Consider the following 21,902-nt stretch of genomic DNA (forward strand, 5'->3'; position numbering starts at 1 on the left):
ATAGTTAAATGGCAATATTAGGGGAGAGGTAAGGGGATTGACCTAGAATATATATACTGAGCTGCATAGAATATCATATAACGACCATCAAAAATGGCCCCTGCCTTCCTAGCCAGCCTTAATCTTCTGAAATCTCTACTCAAACACACGCTAAATTATTACCAAACCAAAGGCTTGTGATTCCTGGTCACTTCATAACTCTAAACCCTATGCAGGGTATGGATCTGTTAAAAATGACCTCTTTCTTAACCCTAGTGAATTCCTTCTTATCTTTCAATACTCATGACAAATATCACCTGCTACCTACATAGATTTCCCTGCCTTACCTGAGTTTTCATAAAAAAAGGGAAACTAACATTTATTGAGTGCTTAACATACTTTAGACATTTTTAGACTTATTTCTTCATCCTATTACTAGAAAAATTGACAAGTCACTGCAAGTTAATGACTGCTGGTGGGCTGATGTTATTGGCTACTTAAGAGCTGGAGACTGAAGAAGGAAGAACAGTTGATCTGGAAATTAATCAGATTCTCAGATCAACCAGCTACTTAGCAGTGAGGGAGCAAGGGCTCAGATGACATTCAATACAGACAGAAATACTCTTTGTTAACAATGATTTTTTACAGAATACTCAATCCTAGGAAAACACACCTGGCTGTAACTCTTCCAGGTAAAGAAAGAAGTAAATACATTTAGATGTTCCTTTTGGACACTTACCTATACTCTTCTTTGCCCGGGGGTAGAAGCAAACCCTGAAGCCCTACCACACAGTCCTCATGCAACAAACAATGAGAAACAGGAATACTAGAGGGAGGGGAAAAAGAAATTTTGCTTTAGTAAACAACAGAAATTAACGTTCCAAAATTAAATCCAGACTCTGGGTTTTATTATTATTTTATTTATTTATTAAACTGTGAGAGAGAGAGCGCGCGCGCATGTGCACAAGTGGGGCGGGGGGCAGGGGGCACATAGTGGGAGGAAAAGAATCTCCAGCATATTCCACACCTAGTATGGAGCCTGACCCAGGGCTTGATCGTACCACCCTAAGATCATGACCTGAGCTGAAACTAAGAGTCCACCCAGGCATCCCTGAACTATGGGTTTTAAACATAATAGTGCATATATGACTTCCACTGGGTTTGTAAATCCCAAACATTGTTAGGTCTATGTACATTCCTCTGGGGAAAAGGTCTGGAGCTTTCATTTTTTTTCCCACTCCCCCAAAGACAGGATGACAGAGATACATCTTTTTCCTGATGACTCAAAAGCTCAAAACTGTCCTGTGTTCTACAAACTCTGTTGCAAACCCCCCCACCCAGGAACAGCTGAAATACGTAAGACTGGCTGCAAACTTTCCCTAGGTTTTTTCCATCATCCCTTTTCCTACAATCTGTTCAGAAGCAGGCTCTCCTAACCTGCCTCATGCCTGGCATGTTTTTTAACTCCTCATTTCCCAACTTATTATAAGAGAACGTATGTGTAACATTTGAGGATACAGAGTTTTGAGTGAAGGCCTAAAGTACTTTCATATGACCTATGGCACTTGTTTCTTCCTTTGTCTTGCTTATATTGACCAAATAGGTCAAGGTTATCAAATAACTGTCATCAAGTCAAATATTATGTTGTACTACTTTGGCAGCAGGGCCTTTGTATACATGGTACTATATATAAAAGTTTGTCTTTTTTTTTTTTTTTTAAAGATTTTATTTTTAATCTCTACACCCGAAGTGGGGCTCGAACTCACAACCCTGAGATCGAGAGCTGCATGTTCCACCAACTGAGCCAGCAAGGTGCCCCAAAGGTATGTTTCTTTTAACGTAAAACTGAGTCTTAAGCTACCATTAATGCTTAATTCCTACAAATATGAACATGCTTCCATGTTTCACGAAACTTGAGCTAGGTACAGAACCTAAGAAACTCAGTTTAGAAATTAGAAATAAACAGTAAACCCTGAGAACTTATCCAGCTTGTCCCTTCTATCTAAGATTTGACATTGCTTTTCTCAAAATTGTTTCGTATTTAACCAAGCTGGAGCCCGGTAATTTCTCTCGAATAAAACAACTTATTAGAAGGCTAAGAATGCGTTTTCTCTAAAAATTTATTTGCCAAAACTGAAAAAGCATACAAATTCCTTCACTTAGTTTCAAAGCAAATCATGTAACGGAAACACAATGTACATGTCAAAAAATACTTTATTTTCTAGTTTTCTAGTATTGGTATCTACTTTGTGCCTTACATCCGATGGAGAAAGCTTATGTTTCTCTACCCAATTCAGAGAGCAGGAAAAATGTTTCATGTGACAGTTTAAAAGTTCACCTTATTAACACTTTTATGAGAATAGTATTAACTATTCTAATAGTTAATATATATAATTAACTATTCTAATAGTATTAACTTTTCTCACTTTAAGAAGATGCTTAACATTTCTGGGTCTCCGCTTCCAGTTTTGTAAAACCAGAATGCTGAATCAGATACCTGATTGTCCTTGAGCAGTTAGCTTGTTTCTTTGGATTATCAATCTCACCCCTTAAATGAGAGAACCTTTTTTTTTTTTTTTCCTTGTTTTCCTGAGAGCGCGCGCACCTGAGGGCACACATGTGGGGAGCAGCGGGAGAGGAGAGAGAGAATCCCAAGCAGGCTGCATGCCCAGCACAAGCAGCATGCAGGGCAGGGCTCAATCTCACAACCCTGAGATCAAGAGCCGCATGCTTAACTGGCTGAGCCCCCAGGTGACCCCAGAGAATCCCATTCCAGAAGGCAGCTGATAATCTGACCTGGCCTGAAAGTAGCGCAAAACAGAGACCAATCCCTGTGTACTAGGCCTGCAAGCTGCCACTCGGCAGGGAGACGCAACACCCCAGCAGAGGCCTGACAAGTGCAAGGAAACCCAGAGCTGGAAAGGACCGCGAGGTTCCCGAGGCAGGCGACGCTCCCTCCGTTTCACAGGCGGGGGAATGGAGGCCAGAGACGGGGACAAGCTGCCCAGGGCCACACAGCAAGCAGGCAGGTGCGCCTCCCGAACGGACCACGCCGCCCTGGGATCCAACTACTTGGAGGCCCTGGCTGCACAGCCCAGGTCCCCACCTCTCCCAGGGCCTGCGGCGCCGGGCGGAGGGGCCGGGCGGGGGGGCGGGCGGGAGGCCCAGCCCGAGACTTACGCGGCCGCCAGCACGAAGCGGCAGGCGTCGGCCGGGCACACGTAGAAGCTCTTGCCTTTATTCGGGCCATCGCGGACGCCGGTCTTGAGAAGGCAGGCGACCCCTAAGGAGAGCAAGGCGACCACGGTTACGCCGCGCTAGGCTGGCACACCCCGGGGAGCCTCCGAGGACCCCGACCTCACCGTGCTCGGGGCACTCCACCGCTTCCATGCGCGCTTCGGCCTCCCCCGCCGCGGAGCCCCGCCCCAACGCCTGCTTCCGCCTTTGACTCCGCCCTCCCCGCGCAGGAGCCAATCAGCATCCGCCTTCTGCAGGCTCGACCCCCCCCCCCCCATAAGCCACCGCGCGGGCCTCGCTCCGCCGTCTCCGCGGGAAGCGCCGGGTTTAAACGCGGGGGCGTGGCTGAGGCCGGCGGGACCTCTCGGAGGGCGGCGGGGCTGCTCGGGAGGGGGGCCGGGGGAGGCCGGGTCTGTAGTGGAGCCCGAGGGGCGCCCCTAGAGGGAGCGCGCGTCCGGGAAGGCGCCCGGAGCTTGGCGGTGCTGTCGGAGCCGGAGCCGGAGCCGGAGCCGGAGCCGGGGCGTGAGCTGGGTCCCTGGGGAGGGGAGGGGAGGGGAGGGGAGGGGCTGTGCCGGTGCAGGGCGGGGGCTCCCGGGCGCGCCCCTGGGAGCTGCGCGGTGAGCCCAGAAGCCTGGGGGCGAGCAGGCAAGAAGAGTAATGCAGGGGACCCCCCGCCCCCCCCACCCCCCGCAGCTTTCGGCTCCGCAGAGTCCTCGCACATCCTCGTCTCTGGACTCCGCCTGCCGAGATGGGCAGCGTTACGGGGGTGGGGGGGCCCGAGGTCCGGAGAAATAGGAGTGACTCAGCCAAGGTCACGGAATTAGTGGGCGCCCCGTGGACCGACGGGTGCCCGGGGGGCCGCGCACCTGCTGCTTTGCGAGCGCCGACTGTTCCCCAGGCCCCCTTCGTGCAGCAGCCCTGGCTCACGCAGGCTGAAATTAAAAAGAAAGGGGGTCGTATTTGAAATGGCGATCAGAGCTATTCGCAAAAAGAGAGGAGCAGGAATCAGAGATGTATTGCAATAGAGATGGATTCATATCACAGCTCTTGAGGACCATATGCCCGGACATATGGTGTGGCACGTGCAGCGGTTCTTATGGGACAGTAGGACAGGAAATCTGTGATGCCTAGGAAAGCCGGGTTATATGATAAATGTGAAGGGGAGGATGGGAGGCAGGGGCTTCACAGCAGGGGAGACAAACGTGAGGTATCATTATTAATTAAAGAAGTTCTTAAACTTACTAAATAGCTTTTTGTTTGCCCAGTGTGAACGAGGCGCCAGAGAAATATAAAATCCATTGATTCACAGCACAAAGTTTGAAACAATTATTCTAACCACAAGGAACTTAGTATGCGAAGGAGGCTGGATTAGCACACGTTGAACACTTAAATAACAAACAGTATTTAAATGTCAAGATAAGTGGAGTTAGTCAACTCTGTAAGGGAGGCTAGATATAAAGATGTCTTTGGACCCAAAGTTTTGGACCCTAGTTTATGATGGGGGAACAGGGCTAGCTAGCTGAGGACAGAGCACAGCGGAAATCCCACAAACGCCCCCCCAACCCAGGATCGGATACCTGTGACATTCTTCTGAAGTTTCTAATTAATGTTGGTGCCTTGCGAGAGGGAAAAGCAATCTTTAACTTGACAATGGCAAGGCCTCCAGTATCTTGTAGGTCCTCCATAGTGTATGAAAATCCTTTTGGAATCTCCCTTTTGCTTACATCCCCCAACTCCTAGGTATATAATCAGCCACCCACCTCTCACAGGCCGGGGGCAGCAGCTCTTCCTGCCTACCCCCACCCCCCACCCACACACACACACCCACACCTCCCGCCCTGGGTCCTGTCCCCATGCTTTAATAAAACTACCACTTTGCACCAAAGACGTCTGAAGAATTCTTCCTTGGTTCTTGGCTCCAGACCTCACCTATACATAACCACCTGTCTGAAACACCTATAAACTTAGAGATAAGGCAAGAACAAAAAAAAAACAAATAGAGGCATTTTTATTATACCCAGATTATAATTCTTGCATTGAGAGATTTTTGTGTACATATCTAAGAGATGCTATATTGGGGAAAGTAGACTGAAGTACTGGATCTGCAGGATGAGGACCATGGTAATTTATTTCTTGAATAAATAAGCCTTTTGAAACAGATAAGGCAGCATCATGGCCTCTTAAATATCCTATTAAAGAAGAAGCTCTTCCTCTGCAGGATCTAAGGCAGTGTCTCAGGTCCAACCCCACTTAAGTGTGCAGCCAAATTACAGAAAGGGAGGATATTTCTTCCATAAATTTGGGATATGCCAGATCAAAATGTTCAAGCTCCAGGCGGTTTATCCCACCTACCCATATTTATAAGAGTGAGAAAACAAATAAGGGTGTCCTTGGGTGAAAGGTGGCCATAATATTGGCATAGACTGTAATGAATTACATAATATACACTTTCTGAAATATACAAATACGTTAGCGTATGTGTATTAACTTTTATTCTTAATTTATATGCTTAATTTATATTCTAATTAGTTTGCAGACCCCTGGAGAGAATGTGTTTCATTGACCTCTATTTTGAGTAAATTTGAGAGTTTTAGTTTGTTTCCTCTTAATGCTTGATTTATTCAAAAGGAATGCCTAGACCAGTTTCTAGAGCTAGACGGTTTAAATCCGCAGGTCAATGATCTAGTAAATTCTTTCCCTGTGGGGATGGTCAAATGCAAAGTACATGATGCAATTGTTCTAAAACTGAATTGTGTTAATGGCTGCATAACTGTGTACATTTACTGAGACTCAAGACAATTATATGTGTTAGGGAATTCTATGGTATCTAAATTATCCCTCAATAAAGCTGTTAAAAACAAACAAAAAGCTTAATGTATAAGTAATGCCAAAACATCTGTCTGGAAAATAAAAGCTAAGATCATTTCGATATTTTGATATCCTAAGGAAACATAAAGGGAGAAGAAGTAAAATAGTAGAAACTTGTTACTTTCAGATAGCGCGGCTTCTTATGCAGACTGGTTCTCTGATCTATGGAATAAAATTTCAAGTGATGCAAACACTCATCTGAATTCCTGGGAAAATTCCGTTTCCTCTCGTCAGCATTGTGCTGCCTGGCTGATGTTAAACACATCAGGGACCTGTGAGATGCTGGCAATGGGAGGCTCAGCCAGAACAGTCACCCCTTGACGTCCTTGTCACTCTCTGTAACGTTTAAAAATAATCAGTGAGGGGCGCCGGGGGGGGGGGGGGGGGGGGGGGCTCAGTGGCTTCCACTCAGGTTATAGATCTCAGGGTCCTGGGATGGAGTCCTGAATCCCATGTCCTCGGGCTCCCTGCTCAGCGGAGAATCTGCTTCTCCCTTTCCCTCTGCTTCCTCCCCTGCTCACACTCTGTCTCTCTCTCAAATAAATAGATACAATCTTAAATAATCAATGATTCCAAATTATTTGTTTTTTTTTTTATTCCAAGTTATTTGTAAAATTCTAGTTTCTGTGCAGTCTTTGGCTTTACTCATTATTTTAACAATTAAATTGTTCAGATGTGTTTTTCCAATTCTAAGAAACATATTTTATTTTCTAAACTTATATCTTTCTGGGTTTTTACTTATTGTTTTGGAGGTGGAGTGGGGAGAAGTAACTACTTTGAAATGTCAAAGGATTTTGACAAAGGATTTTGCCCAGGAGGCACATGATTACTGGAGGAAACTATCACAGCCTATGCTTTCTGAAGTGTATTCTGAGATAAGTGCTTTTACATGCATTTTCACACTTGGTTCTCGAACCCACCTTGGCAGTGGGTATTCCTTTATCCTCATTTTGAAGAGTAGGATACCAAAGTTGAGAGTAGTTAGGAACTTACCCCAATGCCATGCTCCTGCCATCTCACAGAGCCTCTACTTGAACTTTGGGACCAGATAGGGCCCACAGATTAATCTTGTTCGGGCTCAAAGTCACAAAGCTGACACCAGGCAGATTGGGGGCTGGAAGCTATTTTCTGAGATTCCCAATCCAGTTCTTGCCACTACAGTATTTTTATGAAGCAAAAATTATTCAGTGATTCATTCAGATATTTAACCTACACATAGCCAAGCATTCAGGTATTTGTGGTATGCAGACAAGGCTCAACAAATCCAAGATTAAAAAAAGCAAACCAAGTTGTGCCATTTTATAAATGATCACAAGGTGGCAGCACATGAACATGAAAAAACCAAACACGAGCCCGCAGTTTCATTCTTTTTGTTTCAGGATCCGTAATGGTAACAATTTCTTTTCATATTGTGCCTTTCAAAGATATGACCATTTTAAACTCATCCTTTGACAAAGACACAGTCAGGATGATATTATGTTAAGCCCAGAGACTTTACAAGTAGGTCCCAAATTTCCCTGGTCTTCAAATATTGTTCCCCACATGGTTCAAAGCACCCCTTCTTCATCTACCTTTTTTTTTTTTTTTTTTGGTAAGGGTACAATTCAGTATTTTTTAAATAAACGTATAAAGTTGTGCAATCATCACCATAATCTAGCTTTAGGACGTCTCTATCACCCCAGAACTTCTCTCAAACCTGTGTATAATAATACTAATATCCCCAGTGCCAAGCGACCACTTATCTGTCTTAATAAATTTGCCTTTTCTGGACATTTCATGTAAATGGAATAGACAGCATGTAATCTACAGCCTCTATCTTCATGTGGCAAGATGCTTTTGAGGTCCCTTCATTTTGTAGCATGTATCCATCTTTTATCCTTTTTATTGCACTAGAGGGGAGAGTATTCCAACGTATTCATTCATCAGCTGATAAACGTTTGAGTTGTTTTCCCTTTGGTGTTATGAGGAATGATGTTGTTATGAACATTAACAAGTGTTTGTATGGATATTTGTTTTCATTCCTCTCAGGTACACACCTATGAGTAGAATTTCTGGTTGTGTAGTAAATTTAGGTTTCACTTTTTAAGAAATTGCCAGACTGTTTTCCAAAGTGGCTGAACCATTTTATTTTTTTAGAAGCCAGGATCCGAAGGTTCCAGCCCCTGCACATCCTCACCAACACTTGTTATTGTCTGCTTTTTTTTTTTTTTTTTTTTTTTTTATGATAGTCACTCTCCTACTTGTGAAGTGGTTTCTCCTTTGGGTTTTAATTTGAATTTCCTAATGAATTTTGATGTTGAGCTCCTTTTCATGTGCTTATTAGCCATCACCTTCCTCTTTTTCGATTTTTTTTTAAGATTTTATTTATTTATTAATGAGAGACACAAAGAGAGGCAGAGACACAGGCAGAAGGAGAAGCAGGCTCCTTGCGGGGAGCCATATGTGGGACTCAATCCCAGGACCCTGGGATCAGGCCCTGAGTCGAAGGCAGACGCTCAAGGAGTGAGCCACCCAGGTGCCCCTTTTCAATGGTTTTGAAAGGCTTTTCCTTTGTTCCTTTCCTTTGAATGGAACTTCAACTAAAACTTAAGTAAAAATGACATCAATTGTTATTAATCCAAGGAGATCAAAGAAAGAGTAATGGTTTGTATAACGTTAAGTAACAAACTTGTATACATACTATGATCCGGGTCACGTGAAAAATATTTAACTACCAAAGTATTAACTTTTTTTTGAGAGAGAGGAGAACCCCTCAGTGTGTGGGATGCCTGGAGGGGCAGAGGGAGAGGGAGAGAGAGAATCTTAAGCAGGCTCCATGGGGCTAGCCCAGGATTACATGAGAGGCTCCATGCAGGGCTTGAAGTGGGGTGAGGGGGGCCAGTGCTGGATCTCGGGACCTTGAGATCATGACCTGAGCCAAAACCAAGGGTCAGATGCTTAACCGACTGAGCCACCCAGGTGCCCCACAAGAAACTATTAACTTCTAAGACTAATACACTGTTGAGTTCCATTCCTATGGCTCTGAGAGGTTGGGTTGGGAGATGGGTGCAATTCTTACTTTGTGCAACTCACATGTGTTACTCCTTTGATTGAAAAAAAAAATCCAGATGTCTTTACATTAAGAGCAGATGCATAAGAAAAAATAAGGAAGGAATGACCCAACAATAATCATGCTTATTTAAGATGGCAGGATTATTGGCAGCTCTTTTCTTTTTTTCCCCATTTTTCTGTACAGTGTGCAATGCTGCTAGCCTGTTGGTGGAAAAACAGCTGGAGAACCCATATCTCCACACCTCTACCACAGCACCTCTTAAACTCCTTCACTTCTTGGGGGATCTCTGGGTGGCTCAGTGGTTTAGCGCCTGCCTTCAGCCCAGGGCATGATCCTGGGATCCTAGGATCGAGTCCCATGTCAGGCTCCCTGCCTGGGGCCTGCTTCTCCCTCTGCTTGTGTCTCTGCCTCTCTCTCTCTCCGTGTCTCTCATGAATAAATAAATACAACCTTTAAAATAAAATAACATAAACTCCTTCGCTTCTCAATCCAGCTATTTAACCCTGATCTTCCTATCATTCATTCTTCCTTTTATTTTCTTTTTTCCTCCTGTCCACTTTTTGGTATGTCATTCCAAACCTTATAGCAAGAATACCTTTTCCCCTTTTTTCCTTAATTCTATACTAGTTATTTTGCTTAATTCTGACCTTATCGTCTACCCAAATTCCAAATATCATTGGAAAGCAAGGACCCTTCTCATTCATTCCCTAAAGCCCTTGCCTTTTTCGAGTTCCAGATGCCCTAGTCTCAGGACCTAGTCTCAGGACCTAGTCTCAGGACCTCATGCTGAATTGAATTTCCTCAGGAGTAACAAATGTCACTAGGGAAGATCCCAGGTTCTCAAGTGGAAAATGGAGAATCCACTCCAAAGACTTTTGCTGTGAGCCTCCCTAGGTGCTGGGATCTTTGGGCTTGGCTGAGCAAACTCCAGCAGATTTCAGGCTAGCTCCCCTTCCATTTCCTTGCTGAGTTAACCTAGGAGCTGGAGCAGAACAGCCTCTGTCTGTTAGAATGGTCTTCCAGAACTCACTAACCTTTTATTTTATTTTTTAAGTTTTTTTTTTAAGGCTTTATTTATTTATTCATAAGAGATACACAGAGAGAGGCAGAGATATAGCCAAAGGGAGAAGCTGATGCAGGACTCAATCCCAGGACCCTGGGATCACACCCTGAGCCAAAGGCAGATGCTCACCCACTGAGCCACCCAGGTGCCCCACTCACTAACCTTTTAAAAACATGAATCAGATTCTGCTACTCTTTGCTGACAATGCTTTGGTGGCTCTCCACTGAACTTCGAGAAACGTTGAAATCCTCATCCTGGCTCATGCTGGGGAGGTGGGGGGCGGGGGGAGGCTGCCCATGTGACCTTGACCCTGTCTGGTTCTCTCTCTCACCTTCTGCACTGTCCTCCCCGCCCCTGTGTGCCCTCCATCCTGACCTGCTCTCCTTGCCTCACTGTGCTGGGCTTGTCTTCCCCTTAAGTCTATTGTTCACCTTGTACTTTCTGCCTGCCGTGTTTTCCTAGTTCTTTAAAAAGCCTCGCCCCTAGCTCTTGGGGTCTCAGCTGAAGTATCCCCTCAGTGAGAGTTTCCATGACTACTTAAAGAGATCCTTCCCTGCTCTTCTCTGCCTCAGCACCCTGTTTGCTTTCTGCATAACATGTCATTTGCGTGTTGCTGTTTCCTTGTTGATGGTCTGTCTCGCCCTCATAGATTATATGTGTAAGTGTCAAGAAAGCAGGGACTACAGGACCTAGAAACTTGCTCACCACGGTACGTAGAAATTCAATACATATCTGGTAAGTGAAATAAATGAAACCGCAGAGTGGAAGGGACCTAAAGGTACCTAGGGTGCCCACCCAGTCCCCTCCACATCATCCCTAACAGATTCAGCATAGGACTTTGGAGTCACAGCAAATTCTTTATTAGAGTAGCTCAAAATGGCAATTAATTCTAACGTATATTGAGGAGGAATATGCCTTTCTGTCTGAAATTTCCACTTCCTCGTAATCTGGAGTTCCGCATCATCCATTGAATTTTCTCTTCAATGTCACTTTCACATTTTTGAATACGGCTCTCTCATCCTCCCCACACCTGCTCGAATTCCCAGTCCTCGGGGAGTCTGCTCCAGCTGCTGCAATCATTTCTGTCCCCTCTGGACCCCCTCACCAGCACTTTCCAGTGAATGTTTGCTTAATTTGAGGCATCTCAACTGGAACTCAATATGAAGAATCCTGTGGGATAATTCTCTCCTTTATTTCGTATATGACCACTATACCCATGCAATATAAAGCAGCAAAAAAACCACTTCTCTCTCCTTGCTAACGAATATGTCATGCTAGTCATTCATATCAAGTGTACAACCAACCAGAACCGCTGCATTCATCTTTCACGCATGAACCTGCCTCTCCTTTACCTGATGCATCTAATTGCCCGAACTTAACTCTGGATTCTATCTTTCATCCTGTTGGCAGAGATCCATCATTCTAACCTGTCTAGATCTCTTTGAATCTTGTTCCTGTCAGCTGACCTATTAATGCTGTCTCCTGACTTCGGTGTCAACCAAACACTTGACAAGGCCTCTCCCTTTGACTCCCTCCCAGTAGCCAGGAGAAATGCGAAGCATTTCAGCACAACCTGGAGAGGCCTCCTGTGGGTAAACGTGGTGCCCAAGGTGTCATGATTCAGGGACGGCCCTCCGGGTCAGCCCCGAGGGCCACGTCACTCCTGGTTCCAGAGCCTTGCTACGGCTCACGTGTGCTCTGTATGTGTCCCTTGGTTTACCAGCCTGCAAAGCTGAGCGGAAGAGGAAGTGAGGTTAACCTGGGCGATTTGTTCTTGGTGAGCAGCACAGGAAGTGGCCTGGACGCTGCAGGGGGATGTGGTTCCTCAGGGCAAAGGCCCTCGCCTGGCGCCAGGCTAGTGATTCATTCAGTCACACCATCTCCTGTCTTGTCCACTTGCCTGGCAATGCCTGTCACCTCTCACTTTTTATCTAATCGGCCACCTCCTGCCCACTTCTCTCTCCAGCTTTGCGTGCATTTGGATGAAGGCTGGCGGATTCTGGGTGAGGGATTTGCCAGGGTCGGACAATGAGAAGAAGCAGAGTTAATAACTCTTTTGATGAAGATCTGAGGCAGCCTTCCTGGGTAGCCCAGGGCATCCCCTTCAAAAGATGGAGCTCTTCCCAGCTCTTTACTTCTCCTTTAGAGCTTCCCCACCCTCTGTTTCCTGGACCACTTTCACCTCACTCAGCAGAAGTCCTCCACACAGCAGACAGAGCTTACCGTCCTCCATGGTAGCCGGGAGACAGAGAGGCCTGGCCTCAGGGCTCAGGGCCCGGCTGCCTCTCCCGGCATCTGGAAGTTCCTTTCCTCTAAGCAGGCAGCCTCTTCCTTCTCTGGGTCAGCAGGTTCCTTCAGACACTGCTGGTGCCTGGTGCTGGGGATAGGACTTCCGCACCTGAGCCCATGAGAAAAGCTTGGGTGGAGCCTGGGCTGTGAGGGTCTTCTTTCTGTGGTTTGTTGACTTTTATTTCTGCTTTCTCACTCATATGCTAATTGCCTGATTCTTCCCTCCCAGTTCCTCTTTTTCTCCCACTTTCCCCACTACCCCTCTCGCCAACCCTCAACATATCTCTGTCAGTCCAAGGGAGACCAAAACAGCGTTAAGGAGGGCTGTGGAAGAGGACTCACCCAGGTTCTTTTATGCCCTTTCCAGTCCCACACTTTTTTTCAGGGTGATACAATTCCTGCCACTTTCCTAATTTCCTCTGTCTGATAGAAGAAGAGCTGGAGCGTGGCTAAGTGGTAGGTAAAGAAATCCTGCCCACTTGAGTGGCTTTGCTGTTAAGCTGTATGCCCTGCCCGGGTGTGTGCATGCACAATAAGAAATATCAAATAACTTACTCCATCTGAACCATGCTAACAGGCATGAAGAACACAGGTAGGGAGCAAACCACAGTTCAAGTCATGAATTATGCTATGAATTCTTCTATGGACTGAATTGTGTCTCCCCAGATTCATGTGATGAAGCTCTACTTCCCAATGTGATGGTATCTGGAGGTGGGGGCCATTGGGAGATAATTAGGTTAAATAATGTCCTGAGGATGAAGCCCTCATGACAGGATTAGTGCCCTTATGATAGCAGAGAGACTCTCTTCCTCTGTATGAGTGTGTTTCTCTGTGTGTGTGTCATATGAGGACGTAGTGAGAAGTTGGCAGTCTACAAGCTGGGAAGAGGGCCCTTGCCAGTTGGCTGGCATCTGATTTGGGACTTTCAGTCTCCAGAACCGTGAGAAACTAAAGTTCTGTTGTTTGAACCACCCAGTTGATGTATTTTGTTATGGCAGCCTGTGCTGACTAAAACAAATTCCGAAGCTAATTATTTGCTATCTACCATAACATTTGTTTTCCAAATGTGCCATTTGCACTCGAATCTACATGCAAATTGAATTAGCTAATTAATACAGGTATAAAGTACCTCAGGATAGGAGTCTCTGGTGACTTCATTCCCCACTAATTCTCATATATTTATATATCTTCACTTGGAACTCCTGAATTAAAGTACCATGGCTCTTCATTTAACTATAAAGCACTTAGACAATTTTGTCCAAATGTTCCTCTGTCCACGTTGCCTTGGATGAGGACTCTTCCCTGCAACTTCATACTTACCCTTCTGTAAATTAGGCTTTTGGTCTGTGGACCCAAACAATGATCCCGTTTTGTAGCAAAGCCATTGCTGGTATTTCATGTCCATACTCTGTTCTGTCCACTATTAATGTTAAGAACTAGAACACAAAATGCAGGTGTCTGGTTTTCTTTCCAGAAGTAAAAAGGATTAAAATGTCCAGCTTATCAAGGATGATAATGACCACAACCTAACATTCATGAATTCTAACTCCTGTACGTGCATATCTCATTTAACCCTTCCAACAGACTCCAGGAAGTAATGGACATCGCTTCCTTTTTAGGGACGAGGGAGATGGGGCAAAAGGAGATTAACTGGCAAAGATGACACAGCCAGTGATGGATGTCAGGATTTGCATGCAGGCAAGTCTAAATCTGAAGCTCACCTTCCTGACTATTAAGAAACCAGATGTATTTGTTGGGCATGCCACCTAAAAGGAGCAAAAAGTTGAAGTGGAGAAACCTAAGAGGAGATAGTTTAATGGTCTTGATTTTATTTTGCTGCCTCTTACTTTCCACAAGGGCTCATGTGCTGACGATTTCTTTTGTATGAAAGGATTACTAAATATCACAGTCCCCATTTAGCCTGCTATTGCCAGTTGGGAAGTCTCTTGGTTTACTGTGTTTGAATGCCCTCTACTTAAGACTACATGGATGCCTTCCCTAGGTCAAGAAAAGTTTCAAGCGAGGAATTTGAACCCGAGACTTGGATTTAAAAAAAAAAAAAAGCATGTGTGTGTGTTAGGACCTGCCGTTGGACAGAGCCAGTAGCCCTTCTTCAGTATCAAGGCTAAGTCCAGCTACTTCAGACTCCTGTAACACTGCCTCAGTTTTGCTTTAATAGTGGTGTTTTTTTGCACAGCATCCCAATTTGTCAGGTCTAGGACTACAAGGGATTTGGCCCATATAGAGTAATAAAGGCCTTTCTGACATCAGCGCCATCTTAATGGGGCTGGTCACACCTTGGGTTATTAAGAACAGAAGATCCTCAATTTTCTGCCACCAGCAGGGTGGTACAAATAGCTGCCACCAGACCATTAAACAATACAGAGATTTCCTAAAGACAGAGTCAAGAACTTGTAGCAATCGCCTTCACTTATGAGAGCCCATGACAAACATGCTCTCATGTGCTTATTTGAATGGCCTCATAAGGTAGCACAGAGCGGCCAGGCAATCAACATGCATTGGGTTGAATGGGTGGGAATCAGGACACAGAGTGCAAAGGGGTCCCCTGTTGTCCACTCCAAATTCATCTCCCCTTTTTAGAGCAAACTGGCACTTAGCTTGTGACAAAACAAGCACCTATGATTATTTTTTCTCCATGGCCCTCCCGTTCCACCTTGTGTGAACAGATCTCTGCTCAAAATGAAATGGTAGAGTCTTTATAACTAGAGGAACAATACAATAGAAAGACCCTTGCTTTTGGAGTTAATGCACTTGGGGTTAGATACTAGCTCTGACACTTACTGATCACGATACTTAAGACATGATACTTACCTGCTTTTTCCTGGTTTATGGTTTAATTTCAGCTTCAGAAGTTTGTCATAAAGATCCAGTCCTCCTAACTCATGATGGCTGTTCAACATAGTGAACATTAACTCATTTCTCCTTTCCTTTTAGAGGGGATGGATGATGTCCATTATATTTCTGCATTCCTAGCTCCTAGCATTCGTCTTGGCACATGCAGAATATCAGAAAATGTTTATCAAATAAATAAATCTTATATCCCTCTACATTAAAATCCCTCACTCTGCGTTGGTCATCTAGTTGGTTCTCAAACACGGTTTGAAAAAGAGATGCTGTTTTTCAAAACTCAGGTTTAGGTTATTCATACACAATACGTTATTTAAGTTATATATTATTATATTTGTGTTGTACATTTATTAAGTTATATGTTATCTATAGAAATTGCTCAATCTTAAGAAAACAGCTTCGTCGATATTTGCATAGGTATACACCTACAGCACCAGCACCTAGATAAAGATAAAAAAAATTTCGGTTGCCCCAGAAGGTTCTTCGTACTACTTTCCAGCCAATACTCCCCCTGCCAGAGGAAATGATTATTCTGACTTTTGTCACCATAGATTCGTTTTGCTGGTTCTTGGACTTCAAAGAAACCAAATCATATAGAGCATACCCTTTCATGTCTGGCTTTTTTCATGAAAAAAATGTTATGCTATTCATCTATGGTGTCATGTATGTCAGTAGCTTGTTCATTTTTATTACTGTGTAGTATTTCACAGTATACATAAACTCTGTATCCATTCACCTACAAATGGACAATAGGGTTGTTTCCAGGATTTAACAATGATGGATAAGGCTGTAAGTATTCTGGTATGTGTCTTTTGGTGAATATAGGTATTCATTTCTCTTGGGTAAATGCAAGGAGGGGAATTGCTAGGTCATAGGGCAGGTATATGTTTAACTTTCTCAAAAATTACCAAACTAAGGGTGCCTGGATGGCTCAGTGGTTGAGTGTCTGCCTTTGGCTCAGGTCGTGATTCCTGGGGTCCCAGGATCGAATCCTGCATCAGGTTCCCTCTGGGGGGGGCTGCTTCTCCCTCTGCCTATGTCTCTGCCTCTCTCTCTCTGTGTCTCTCGTGAATAAATAAATAAAATCTTAAAAAGAACCTACCAAACTATTTTACAAAATAGTTGAACAGATTTAAACTGCCACCAATAATGTATTAAGTTGTGGTAACTCTACATTCTTATCTGCATTTGATATTTGATATTGTCTTTTACATTTTAATCATCATGATGATAGAGGGAGCTCATTGTTTTAATTTTCAGTTGGCCGACGAATGATCTTTTCAGAGCATCTTTTCAGATGCTGTGGCATAGAGCTGTGCTGTGAAATCTTGCTTCAAGAGAAACTTCTGCAGGAAACATAGCTGACTGACAGCTTCCAGCAGCTAGATCTTCATATCTGTCACCATGCTCATTGGTGTAGCTGAGGCTACACTACACTACACTACAATCACTAAATGTAGCTGAGGCTACATTTTCCCAGGGCTGTTTCCAGTCAAAGACTAAGCATGGCAGAGATCCTAGAGCTAGGCCATTTCTGCCCAGTGAGGAACTCCTCCCAACAGCCAAAATTTGTTCAAGAGACTCCCAACAGCTTGACCCAGATTATCTCAAAATTGCACTGACTTTAAAGTTCTTCCTATATAATCCTTCTTCCTTCCCAGTTTCCTTTTATAGATATCAAACCTGCACCACAGTCCAGGGCTCTCCCCCCACCTTCTCCTGCTCCATCCCCATTTCCTTCATAGGCATTTCCCTCTGGAGACCCCTTCATCTTGGCATATGCTTTATGAAGCCTGAACTGACACATAAGACTACTGACTGTTCCCATAATTCTCCTTTGTAAAATCTCTGTTCAAGTCTTTTACCTATTTTTAAATTGAGTTTCATGCTCCTTCTCTCTCTTTTTTTTTAATGGATTAATAGGAGTTTTGTATATATTCTGGATGTAAGTCTTTATTTGATATGTTTTGTGACTCTCTCCCCCACCATCTATGGCTTGTGTAATCACTTTATTAATGATGTCTTTGATGAACAGAAAGGTTTTATTTTAGTGATGTCCAATTAATTTTTTCTTTTGTAGTATAAAATGTGAGGTAGATGTCAAGGTCATTTTCTTCATACTATTATCCAGTTATATCAGCACCATTTATTGGAAGAGGAATGATTTCCCCACTGCAATGGCACCTATAATGGAAATTAGGTAAATGTACATATGCAGGTGTATTTCTGGACTCTATTCTCTTCCATTGGTTTCCTTGTTTATACTTGCACCTATAACACACTAGGGTTTTTTTTTTAATACTATCAGACTTTATTCATTTATTTTTGAAGTAATCTCCATGCCCAACATGGGCTCAAACTCACAACCTTGAGATCAAGAGTCACATGCTCCACCGACTGAGCCAGCCAGCTGCCCCTATTATAACACACTATTTTAATTATTATAGCCTTATACAAGGTCCCGGAACATAAGAGTGTGATTCCTCCAACTTTTTCTTTTTAAATATTGTCTTTCCTAGATTATTTATATTTTAATTTATTAGCATGAGCTAGTCAATTATTAAAATTGCCTGCAAATTTGATTTGGATTCAGTTAAATCAGAGTTTCTTATCCTCAACACCATTGAAATTTGGGGCCAGGCAATTCATGCCATGGGGAAAGGTGTCTGTCCTGTGCACTGGAGGATGTTTAGCAGCATCCCTGGCCTCTATCCACTAGGTGCCAGTCACAAATCCCCCTTCCCCAGGCCATGCCACACAAAACCATGCATCCATAAATTGCCAAATGTTCTTTGGAGAGCCCAACTACCATGCCCTCCCTCCCCCATGGATAACTACTGAATCAACTCTATAGAACAATTTGGAGAAAACTGACATCTTAACAGTATTGAGGCTTTCAATCCACGAAAATGGATTATCTCTCCATATAAAATTGAATTATACACTTTCAACATCTTGTACCATTGTGACCATAAAGGCATAATGAATTTGGGTTTTCATTTACTGGTTATTTCTGACATATGAACTTATTCACACCTCCTGTCCAAAGTAGTCTTCCATCTCAGCGAATGGTTTAATGTGATAATTATGCTTCTAGTCAACGTATCTCTATTGGAAGTCAGAGCTGATCCAGAAAGAGCTTCAGATTTAAAGATGACATGGTAGGAACTCCAAATATCTAACAAGTAAATTAAACACAAAAGCAAGCATAAAAAGATAAGGTAAGGGAGCCTGGATGGCTCAGTCAGTGGAGCAGGTGACTCTTGATCTTGGGGTTGTGAGTTCGCACCCCACACTGGGTGTAGAGATTACTTTAAAAAAAAAAGTCTTAAAAAAAAGGATAAGGCAAATGGAAAGCCAGCTAAGTGAAAAGACAGAACTCTCTCTCTCTCTCTTTTAAAGATTTTATTTATTTATAATAGACATAGAGAGAGAGAGAGAGGCAGAGACACAGGCAGAGGGAGAAGCCAGGAGCCTGATGCGGGACTTGATCCCAGGACTCCAGGATTGCGCCCTGGGCCAAAGGCAGGCACTAAACCACTGAGCCACCCAGGGATCCTGAAAAGACAGAACTCTCTTACCTCTACACTTACCAATAGAAAATTAGGTTAACAAATATTTATTAAACTGAAGAAAAAGAAAAACATGTGCCATTGTATTTAACAAATATACATCAGCTACCTCTATGAGCTTGATGTAATCCTTAAAACTTTTTGATAATTTGCTTCAGTCCTCAAACCTTGCTAAATTAGTTTTATCCCTGTTACACAAATTAGGAAAGTGGAGGTTGTTTCCTAAAGTTAGCTGCCCTGCTTTGCCTGGGTACTGCCTCAGCCCTCACTCAACCCCTACCCATCATCTATCCTGCTGCTTTGTCAACTGTCCTAAAGGAGAGCTGCTCCTTCCCTGCTAAATAGCATTCGATGGCTCACACCATTGTCCACCAAATAAAGTCCAAGTTTTTGTGCATGTTCAAGATCTAGTCTCTTGCCGCTCCTCATTCTAACCATTCCATATTTAATATCTCCCATCGCTTCCCTCTATAAATCTAACACTTATATCAAATCAAAGCTATTCTAAAAACTGCTTTTCATGGAACAACTTCTCTCCCAGCTTTTCCTGTGAAAATATTTCTTGACTTTGAAGCTTCGTTTACACGACATCTCTTCTATGAAGTGGTCTCTGATTTCTCAATTGCCATAGCACTTTACTGAATCGGGGTAAAAATTAATAGCCAATATGACAGGAAGTCCCAGCTGAACCTGCAGAGAATGCAAACTTCCCTGGACCTGTCTGATGAGTGGGTGGCCTCCCAGGAAGCACAATTTGCATGAGTCAACTGCAGGGCAGACAGGAGGCCTGGGATAAATACGTACAAGTTGTTGAGCATGGGGAAAGGCAAACAGCATGACATCTTTCTCCCAGACTGGGCCCAGATTGGCTGGTGCCCAGACCTTATGGAGCAAGGAAGTGTTCGGCAAAAGTTAAAGGACCTGTTTTCACAATTTTTGGAGATATGGGGGCACAAGCAATTTTGGATTTGTTTGCAATCCAGAGTACAATATGAGGGCAGAATGAGAGGTGTTTTTCCTTGCTTACCAGTGAACACTGTCCAGCTTTGACATATCATAGGATCCAGAATCCCAGTGGTTGTGGGAGCCCATAGATCTGAACAGAGCAGCAGGAAACCATATGGGAGCGGACTTGTTTATGAACTCATATTAATTCCCAGAATCCTATGGAATTTCCAGAAATACTTGAAGAATGCTTTATAGATGGCCCACACCCTGTGTAAGTAGCTTGGGGCGAAAGTCTATAGAATTTGATTATCATTGGGCACCTGGGTGGCTCAGTCAGTTAAGCGTCATGATCTAGGGGTCCTAGGATCAAGCCCCATATCAGGCTCCGTGCTCAGTGGGGAATCTGCTTCTCCCTCTGCCCCTCTCCCTGCTCTCATTCTCTCTCAAATAAATAAAATCTTTAAAGATTTTTGATTATGCTAATTTATGTGCATAGACAGGTGAGGCCTAAAAAAGACTTGGTTATGCCAACATTCACTTGTGACTTGAAATGGTTTAAAACTTATCTCCATATAAGTATCTGATTCCTTCCTCATAACAACCACATGAGGTGGATATTATCACTAGATGTTCCCATCGCTGTAAGTTTGAGCATAGTGTCTCCGGTGGGAAGACTCTAGGATTTGCTGTCAGAAGGCCTAAATCAGAGCTTTTACTCTTCTACATATGGCTGGATGATCCTGGATCAACCCAATCCCTCTAAGCATCCGTGTCTTACCTGCAGGACAGGAATAACAATCCCTTTGGCATGGGGGTGCCCTGAAATTCTGAGATGATGAACAATTTCTGTGCAATTGTCAGAGAGTATTATGGCACTTGACTTTCTACTATTGCATTCATGTTCTGTCATACATCAGTTGTTTTCCTATTCATGTCTCAAAAGGCTAAAAGAACTAAACCAGCCTATTCATGACTCATTCATCTGCATATCATCTCATCCTGCACAGAGTAGGAGTACCTCTGGAGTGATGACTTTTCCATCTTTAGTAGGAGTGTGGCAGAGGATTTGCACTTCACAGTTGCTTGGGCTAGACACCAATCTGGAGGACCTAAGATTATTCTTCAGTTAATCAGGTATATAACAGATACAGATATAATCGGTCAAATCAAGTTTCCCAGGAACACAGTGCATGGCTAAGACAAATAGAACATTAGCCACTGAAACAGAGCAGGGTTGGAAAACTTTTTCTGTAAAGGGCCAGATAGTAAATATTCCAGGCATACAGTCTCCATGGCAACCACTTGCCTCTGCTGTTTTATTATGACAGCAGCCAGAGGTAATATGCAGGCAAACGGGAATGGCTGTATTCCAGTGACTCATATTTTCAAAAACAGGTGATGGGCCACATTTGGCCTGTGGGCTAGAGGTAGCCAACTCCCGAGACAGGTTTGTTCTGTTGCCAAGGGGGTTTTAAAACACAAGACGCTGAAAGGAAAACCAGGTGCTGACATAGAATGGAAAAGTTTAAATCGAATAAAAGCCAAGTTCTCCACTAAGCTTTAGAAAGTGAAATGGAACAAGTACATACTTGGAAAGAGAAGAAGTTTCATGTAAAATGTCTACTGACTTAGGTGAAAACAAACTTTATTCAGTTCAAAAAAGAGAAAAGATGACTTTGGGGTTTAGTTGCCTAAAAATTTATAATGGGCCACATAGTGCAATGTAGCTTCTTAGAACATCTAACATGCTGTATGCAAGTATAGCATCCAGAAGAAACAAAGTCATGACCCCAGGGGACTGGAGCTGTGTCTGGTTGAATCATCACTGGACCCCTCACATCTGTCCTGGTTCTGGGCATGAGGAGGTGCTCACTGGGAAATAATCATTCCCATGTTCTGCTCTGGGTGAGGCACTTGGATATTTGAGTGTCTGCTCTGTGCAATGTCTATGCTGGACTCAAACACCAACAAGTAGCATGTGAGCTATGAGCTGAAAGGTAGGACCCAGGTGAGGAGAGAGGAAAGA

General features: G+C 43.7%; 1 protein-coding gene and 1 long non-coding RNA gene across 4 annotated transcripts in view; both read right to left on the reverse strand.

Annotated features, from left to right (window-relative positions):
* TTF2 (transcription termination factor 2) overlaps positions 1 to 3,422 on the reverse strand; it is a 39,793-nt gene extending 36,371 nt beyond the window's left edge. For 2 of the 3 annotated variants that reach the window (XR_012004147.1, XM_072769624.1), the window contains exons 1-3: positions 3,342 to 3,422; positions 3,160 to 3,262; positions 719 to 805 (exon numbers count right to left, since the gene is read on the reverse strand). Coding sequence is in view for 2 of the 3 variants with exons in the window: in XM_072769624.1 (XP_072625725.1) it covers positions 719 to 805; positions 3,160 to 3,262; positions 3,342 to 3,369 (218 nt within the window). In the remaining variant the exon portion in view is untranslated. The remainder of the gene's footprint in view (positions 1 to 718; positions 806 to 3,159; positions 3,263 to 3,341) is intronic. The other variant, XM_072769625.1, reaches the window with a different exon arrangement.
* A 7,631-nt stretch (positions 3,423 to 11,053) lies between these two features.
* Positions 11,054 to 20,888, reverse strand: LOC140601095 (uncharacterized). The gene is made up of 3 exons (XR_012004149.1): positions 20,655 to 20,888; positions 12,423 to 15,796; positions 11,054 to 11,369 (listed from the first exon to the last, which is right to left on the reverse strand). It is a non-coding gene; the product is annotated as an uncharacterized lncRNA (long non-coding RNA).
* Between the last annotated feature and the right edge of the window lie 1,014 nt (positions 20,889 to 21,902).

The sequence above is a fragment of the Canis lupus genome, chromosome 12 (assembly GCF_048164855.1).
Source record: "Canis lupus baileyi chromosome 12, mCanLup2.hap1, whole genome shotgun sequence".
Lineage (NCBI taxonomy): Eukaryota > Metazoa > Chordata > Mammalia > Carnivora > Canidae > Canis > Canis lupus.